The following is an 8,719-nucleotide window of genomic DNA, read 5'->3' on the forward strand; positions in this document are numbered from 1 at the left end:
TCACAGGCATAAACAAGAAAATTGAAATAATAAAAGATAGAGATAGGTACTTGGATATTTTTTTAACATAATAACATTTTTAATCAAAATATTAAAATAACCAAATTTTTAAAAAATATATCAAATAACTATATTATTTTACAAGCGCCCAGAATGTAGGCACATGCATGCAAAACCAATGCATGTAGACGCCACATGCATTGGCGCATGCATGCCTTGGTGTCACATGCATACACTATATAGTGTATGCGTCAATTCATGTGGCGCATGCACCTTTAATTTATTTATTTTTTAAATTTTAAATGTTAAATTTATAATTAATTAAAAAAAATACTGAAAATAAAAATTATATTTATTATAAAGAAAAATTACATGGAATTGACAAGAAATTCAATGACTCGTCCGATTGAAACGCTCCCCTGTTCCACATTCAGGAGCATTAGTCTGCCTTCGAGGTATCTCACGATTTTCTTGAGGTGTTTGGGGTCTTTGAGTGTTGACATGATCCAATGGTGGCTGGTGTGAAGGTCCGATGGGAGGTCCAACAATATTTGATAGATGTGTCATCATTTGTCCCCAATAACTGGGGGATTGTCGCCAACTGCGCTTCCGTAATTGAGTTCGGTGCTCATGTTGTCGTAGTTGGGTCGTTATAGTTAGGTGAATTGTGGACGATATGGTTGCCCGAATTGGGACATTGAATCGGTTTGGAAACAAATCAATAGTTTCTAAGATGTACTATAGTCAAACAATGATTGAGTGTTGTGGCGATGAGATATTTGGATGGTCATTGGTGGGGGGCTACGATAACATGAATCGTATAAATCATCTGGACTATAGACTGTTGTGGTGGTTGCGTATGGTCGTTGGTCGGTAGGGTTTGATTCTTGGTTTTGAGGTTGGGTGTATGACATGAATGGGTTGCGAGGTTGGGTGTTTGGTTATTGGATGTATATTGTAGGGTGATGGTGTGAGGTTGGTCGTTGGATTTGGGTGGGTTGACATTGTTCTTGGACGGGGATTTGTTGTTGGACGTTTGATGACGAAGCTAGTTGCCGTGGATCAATCAAATACCTTGGCTCAGACACAAATTGTGGCGTTGTAACCAACCTAAACCATGTCATATACTATTGAGTTAGTCTAGCACCCTATATGACTGATTCATTTAAGATGTGTTGCCGTCGATTCCTCAAATGACGACACATCTCTTTTGCGAAGTCTCTCCAGTCGAAATAATCTCATTGGGCATTGACTCTTTGTTGATGTCAATCTTCCAAACACGTTTACAAAGTCATAAGTTTATCCAGTGTTTAAAAAATTAGCTTTTCAGTTGTTGCAAAAGAGGATTACTGGCCTGAATATCAAGGGGATATTCTCTGGCGCAATGAAGTTATGCGAAGAAAGAAAAAGGGTCGCCAAAACAGCCCACGTATTCGAACCGAAATGGATACGGCGAACAAAATGGTTCGATTATCATGTCGTCAGCTCGGTCTCAATCGTACTAACTGTCCTAGTGTTGGAACAAGCACAACAAGATAATTGTACATGTACCTCTTTTGCTTTATATTAAAAATAATATGTATTTCATATGATAACTTTGTGAGGAAATAACATCACAAACAAATACAACACATTCAACACACAAGCAACACATAAACAACAACACAACAGACAACAACAAATAAAATATCATTATTATAACTAAGCGATTACAACCATCAAAACAATTTTGAACATATTATACATTATCTTGTGAACGTCTCTGTCAGTCTTAATATCCACTCATACACGCACTTCTCCATTTTGTTTGAACGTGGACTCAAGTCATTGAATTCTTCTAATCCTTTCACCATCTGCAATTTCTTCATCTAACCAACGGTTCAACGTCCGATTAAGACGTTCAAACGATTCTATATTCCAAAGTCGAATCTTTATCGGAGGTGCGACTGTTGAAAAAATTAAATCGACATTTCTCTTTTGAATGTATTCAGACATGGTTAAAGAGCAAAAAAATTGAATAAAATTGAAGTAGAATGAAAAAAAATGGGTTTGAAGGGTAAGAAGTAGTGTGCAAATTTTTTGGAGATGCGCATGTTATTTATAGATGAACTAGGAAATGTATGCATCAATGTTCTAGATGTCACACACACATGGCAATGCATGCGCCAGATGCATGGACACACACTAAACCACACATGCATGCGCCAAGAAGCATGATACCTAAGTGCAATGTCATTGAGAGCATGCGTCAGCTCCAATGGCGTCTCTTTTGAATCTTAATTGGATGTGCTAGTTTAACTGACGCATCAGTTAAAAAATTGTTATTTTGATATATTTTTTTGAAGTTTTGATATTTTAGTATTTTATTTAAAAATATTGATTATTTAAAAAAAATTAGGTACTTTACTAGAAACCTCTTATTGTGCGGTATATTCTTAATTACTTCACTTATGTTTCCGTTCCAAAATGACATCATGTGTGATTCTAACGCTACTCTAATTTTCTTAGAAGACAACAAATCAGTTGAAAAAATTTATATGGTTCGACTATGATATTATCGATGAAAGAATTTTAAAGATTATGAAGTAGAGACAAGTTTTAAAATTAAAGAATGAATTGATTATGAGATCGTTTATTTTATCTTTAAAAAAATGTTTTTTTAATTATATTTTTAAAAATACTTTTTATAAAAATACTTTTTAAAATATTAAAAAAATTTAAATTTATTTATAAAAATTGAAAGATTAAAACTTTAACATCCTATAGTATAAATATACATCATTAAAGATTAAAATATGGTTAAAATCACAATTTTTTGAATTTATTTTTATAAAAAATATATTTTAAATAATTTCAAATTTAAATGATTTTCTAAATTTTTGTTATTTAAGAAAAAGATTATAATAAAATGATGAAGTATTGAAAATAACAATTTAAGAATAACTATTTAAATCAATTTTTTATTTAAATTTTATAAACTTTTTTATTAAAAAATATATAATATCATAAAAGTCCTTTTGGAAAGGTAAAACAATGACCACTTTACAATTAATTATTTTTAAAATATTATTTTAAATATTTTATTATTACTATTTTTTTCATACTTGACTATTTTGTTTAAAACGACTTTGAGATATCTATCTCATAAATATAAGAAAATATCAATCAAGTTTACACATGTATATTTTTCTCTTATCTATCCATGTATCAAAACATTTGTATAAATATCAATTTTTTATTTTATGAATCGATCAAAAAATTCACAAAGTTTATTTATTCACAAATATCCCTTGCACGTCGAAATATATGAAATAATGTTGTATTTGAATTCTGCAAATTCCTTACCAAAATGACTCGTTGCTTTAAGTTAAATTTTAAATAGATTTTATCTATAGGATACGACAAAATTCAAATGGTTTAATACAATTCTTCATGTATATAATAAGTAAACAAACAAAGCACTAACAAAATGGTAGATGACATGATCATGAAAGGTAATTCACTTCACATTCCCTCTAAACCTCTATATATACCAATGCATGAGCTAGCATTCAAATTCCCCCCACCACCAATTTCTCCCTAACCCTCTACAAACTTAAAATCCTCTCTTCCCATTTTTATACTATCTAACTTCACAACTATGCCTCTGTTTTCACTTCACCAACATTTTTCAAACCTTTTCTTCATTTTCCTACTTATCCTACCTTTCAAAGGTGTGTACATAAAATTTGTTTCCTTTTATATATTTAGTTTAACATAATTTTGAAAAACATGTTTTTACAATTTTGCCCATTATGCAGGTTTTAAAATTTCAGCGACTACATTTACCTTCATCAACAAATGCGACCACACGGTATGGCCAGGAATTCTAGGAAAACCGGATCTCGGAACAACCGGTTTCGAACTCAAAAGAGGAAACACACAAACGTTCCAAGCACCAACCGGTTGGTCCGGTAGACTCTGGGCAAGAACCGGTTGCAAATTCGACGATTCCGGTCATGGTACTTGCTCAACCGGCGACTGTGGTTCCGGCGAAATTAACTGCAACGGAAACGGCGCAACACCACCAGCAACACTAGCGGAATTCACTTTAGGAACCGGCTCCGCTGACTACTACGACGTTAGTCTCGTCGACGGTTACAATCTCCCTATGATAGTTGAAACCAGCGGCGGTTCGGGTTCGTGTGAAGCCACTGGCTGTGGAGAGGATCTTAATCGGAGGTGTCCGTCGGAGCTGAGAGTGGATGGTGGTGACGCGTGTAATAGCGCGTGTGGCGCGTTTGGGAAACCGGAGTATTGTTGTAGTGGCGCGTTTGGTTCACCGTCGAGTTGTGCGCCGTCGGTTTACTCGGAAATGTTTAAATCTGCTTGTCCGAAATCTTATAGCTATGCGTTTGATGACGCTACAAGCACTTTTACTTGTACTGCTGCGGATGATTATACTATCACATTTTGTCCTTCTTCTTCTCCAAGGTAAAACAAAACTTTTCAAAGAAGAAGAATATAATTTTGATTTATTTTTCACGTTTTTCTTTGTCTGCAACTTTTCTCTCTTTTCATCTCTGACTGTGCAACTTTTTCACGATGTCATCAACTACTTTTTTTTCTATTATCCTCTTTTATTTCCAATATCTATAGATTTGTGTTCGATACCTCTGAAAGAAAAGCATGTATGGAGTCTAATAAAAAAATCAACCTGCATTATTTAAAATTATTATTGTTGTCGGTGTGTTAATATTTGTGTCTATAGTTCATGACTAAGAGATATAATTGAGAATAATTGTTGATGTTTTGGTTTTGCAGTTTGAAATCTTTGATGGAGTCAGGGCCAAGATCATCGGTAGAACAAGCCGCAGTAGCTACTAAATCGTGGATAGCCAATTTGGCTATAGGGGACTCCACGAGAATGAGCCAACCATTTTCAACTTCCGTGTCTATATTTCTTGTGGCTATCACTTTCATTATTTCCTATTTATAGTCTATTAATTAGTATAAAAGTGTATTTTTTTGAGTTATTTCATTTGTATTTTCTCATAACTTTTATGATATAGGAAAAGGGTCAACAATATCTAGATAGTTTCTGTAATTAACATATGATTGTTGAGTTCTATGTAAATTATTAGCATTTTTAATTAAAGATTTTGTTGGAGTTGTTTTTGGTAATTGTATTTCTATCGATTGACTTTGTTTTGTCTTTTATGTGACTTAATTTTATAGTACTACTAATTTTTGAGTGTGGTGGAAGAATGACGGATATTCTCGTCATTGACGTGTAAAGAATAAAGATAAAGATTGTTTTACATTAAAGGAGCTTGGTATATTAAGCTCAATGGAAATGAAAAGGATTGAGAGAAAAGTGGGAGATTTTATCAAATATTTTCTCCGTCATTATATATATATATATATATATATATATATATATATATATATATATATATATATATATATATATATATATATATATATATATATATATATAATTAAAATATCTTACACATTTCACATTGATGTGTGGTTGATGTTACGGAAGTTGTTCCCCCTGGAGTTTGGAAGCTGAAGTTTTTATTGTTTTCTGTTTAAATGTATAATTTGTGGCAGTCTTTATTGATGTCTGTTTGTAATATTTTGGACTCTTAATGAGTTCCTTGGATTTGTTCGTTATCTCAGCTATCACAGTTGTGTATGATGATGGTTTGTATCTCCTGAACAATTATGTTTTAACATTTTTAATGTTATAACATCTGATCTGACATTCTCTACTAGGCTAATTGACATTTATTTTGTCTAATTGGTCACCTTTGGTCAATTTTGACTAAAAAGGGGGAGAAGTGTTGATGTGGAAGCAGTTAAAGTTGTGGAGCTGTGAGGAGATGTATGTAGCTGAACAGATAGACAACTATTATTGAAGGAGATGTGCTTGTTGTTCTGTTTACAGATGTCAAAGGGGATGTCTGATGTGGTGCACTGGTGTTGATGTTGAAGCAGATGTCAGAATGTTGTTCTGACTATTACAGGTGCTGTTATTTTCATGAAAGATGTTTGTTGTGTGCACAGATTTAGGGGGAGAAGGAGTACCCTTGTGCATTTGTGTGTCTTACTAGTTGCATCTATAACTAGTAATTCTGTTTGTGTTGCACAAATTTAGGGGGATGAGAAGTACCCTTGTGCATGTGTGTATTACTAGTAGATATAGCTAGTAATTGTGTTGCTTCTGCTGCTGGTTAAACTGTTGTTTAACTGCTGATAGTTTTCTTATGAACAAAAAGGACAGATATATGTTTTAGCCAAAATTTGTCAAAGGGGGAGTTTGTTGGTTCTAAGTGTTGGCAGCAATTTTGGTAAAATAAAGAGTGTTTACAAGATGTTATGTGTGATGTCTTAACATAAGATATCTTGTGTACCTGCTGGAGTTCAAGAACATGATCATGCAGGATTGTTTCAGAATGTCATACACAATGTCATGGCTTCTGATAATGTGTACCTGCTGGAGTTGAAATGGAAAACATAATTATGTAGGATTGTATCAGGATGTCATACACGATGTCATGACATCTGATGTTTTGTACCTGCTGGAAATTATAAAAGGAATTATGGAATTATGCAGGATTGTTCCAGGATGTCAGACCCGATGTCATGACATCCTGTACACAGAACATTCAGTATGAATGTCTGGTGTTTGTGATTGCGCAATTAATGGCAATCTATGTATGATTGAAGATCTGATTTGCAGGCGCATTCAATCATGGATCACAACCTGATTTACTTATTTTCCAAAGAGATCTAACCAGTTGTTATGAAAAGATTTAATTGGAAAATAGTTTTAGGGTTTTCAAGATGTCCAAGCCCAGTTGAAAGCTTCTATAAAAAGGGACTTGGAAAACCTGTTTAAAAGCACAACCAATACTGAGCGGAATATAGAGAGAGAGCTAGGGTTTATGTCTTGTTTAGTCGTAAGACTTGTAAGCCATTCAAGTCATCTTTTGATGATTGAATTGGTCTGATTTGTGATTGTAATTTGTCACTCTAAAGCTGTTAAGCAAGAGTGTGTGTCTACTTGATCAAAGCTGTGAAGCAAGATCAAGTGTGTGTCTACTTGATCAAAGTTGTGAAGCAAGATCAAGTGTGTGTCTTCTTGATTGAAACTGTGAAGTAAAATCAAGAGTTTGTTATTCAAAAGTGTTTTCTTTTCTCAAGGGATTGTTGTTTAAGATCACAGGTGTGATTGTAGGGAAGTGAGTGGGTTCTCATATCTAAGAGTGCTTAGGTAGAAATTGCACGGGTAGAGATTAGGTGAGAAAGACTGTAACTTGTTGAAGTGTACGGAGAGTCTTTGAACTGATTCTATTTTAGTGAATTTCCTTCCTGGCTTGGTAGCCCCCAGACGTAAGTGATTTGCACCGAACTGGGTTAACAATTGCTTGTGTCTTTTGCTTTACCATTCTGTATCTTTATCTTGTTTGTGTTACTCAGATATTAGTGTCGTGACATTACCTTCGACATCTCATATCTGATACCAGAATTTCAATTGGTATCAGAGCAGGCATCCTGCTCTGGTTCTGGGTGAGATCTAGGGACTATACTTTCTCATACAATGGAGAGAGATGGAGGATGTGTTCACAGGCCACCAATTTTGGATGGTTCTAACTATGACTATTGGAAACCTCGAATGGTAGCTTTCCTAAAATCTCTTGATAACAAGGCTTGGAAGGCTGTGTTAACAGGCTGGGTACATCCTGTAATTACTAAAGAAGGAGAAGCCACAACTGATAAGAAACCTGAAGAACAATGGTCCAAGGAGGAGGATGATCTAGCCCTTAGAAATTCTAAAGCTTTGAATGCAATATTCAATGGGGTAGACAAGAATATTTTCATGTTGGTAAACAACTATGAAGTGGCCAAAGATGCTTGGGACATTCTCAAGACCACTCATGAAGGCACCTCTAGAGTAAAGATGTCTAGACTTCAGCTGCTCACCTCCAAGTTTGAAAATTTAAGGATGAAAGAAGATGAAAATATTCATGAATTTCATATGAGTATCCTTGAAATTGCTAATGCCTCAGGAGCCCTGGGAGAGAAGATGTCAGATGAAAAACTGGTAAGAAAAATACTCAGGTCAATCCCTAAGAGATTTGCTACGAAGGTGACTGCCATAGAAGAATCTCAAGACATCTCCAACATGAGGGTTGATGAGCTAATTGGTTCCCTCCAAACATTTGAGATGGGATTGAATTATGGCTCTGAAAAGAAAACCAAAAGCATGGCCTTTATGTCAAACACAGAAGAGGAAAATAGTCAGGAGGTTGATCAAGATTTGGCCAATGAAGTAGCAATGCTGGGAAGACAGTTCAGCAGACTGTTAAAAAAGATGGATGTAAGATCTAAGGCAAATGTCAAGAACATCTCATCTGACATCAGTAAATCCAACAATGTTGGAAGAAGATCAAGGTCAGATGATAAGCCCAAAGAAGGAAAAGAAGTACAGTGCTATGAATGTGATGGGTTTGGACACATTACAACTGAATGTGGAACCTATCTCAAGAAGCATAAGATGAGTCTTGCTGCCACTTGGTCTAATGAAAGTGAAACAGAGGAAGCTGCAAATCTTGTGACTGCATTGACAGGAAGATGGGGTTCTGATGAAGACTCAAGTGATGATGAAGTAACCTTTGAAGAGTTGGCCTCTACCTACAGAAAGTTGTGTCACAAAAGTGTAGAGTTG

The 8,719-nt window shown here is 34.7% G+C and overlaps 1 protein-coding gene across 1 annotated transcript; it reads left to right on the forward strand.

Moving 5' to 3' along the window:
* The first annotated feature begins 3,471 nt into the window (after positions 1-3,471).
* LOC127074700 (thaumatin-like protein 1) lies at positions 3,472-5,163 on the forward strand. The gene is made up of 3 exons (XM_051016043.1): positions 3,472-3,713; positions 3,801-4,473; positions 4,804-5,163. The coding sequence occupies exons 1-3, from the start codon at positions 3,641-3,643 to the stop codon at positions 4,976-4,978; spliced, it is 921 nt and encodes a 306-aa protein (XP_050872000.1). The 5' UTR covers positions 3,472-3,640; the 3' UTR covers positions 4,979-5,163.
* Positions 5,164-8,719: the final 3,556 nt, after the last annotated feature.

The sequence above is a fragment of the Lathyrus oleraceus genome, chromosome 4 (assembly GCF_024323335.1).
Source record: "Lathyrus oleraceus cultivar Zhongwan6 chromosome 4, CAAS_Psat_ZW6_1.0, whole genome shotgun sequence".
NCBI classification, from domain to species: Eukaryota; Viridiplantae; Streptophyta; class Magnoliopsida; order Fabales; family Fabaceae; genus Lathyrus; species Lathyrus oleraceus.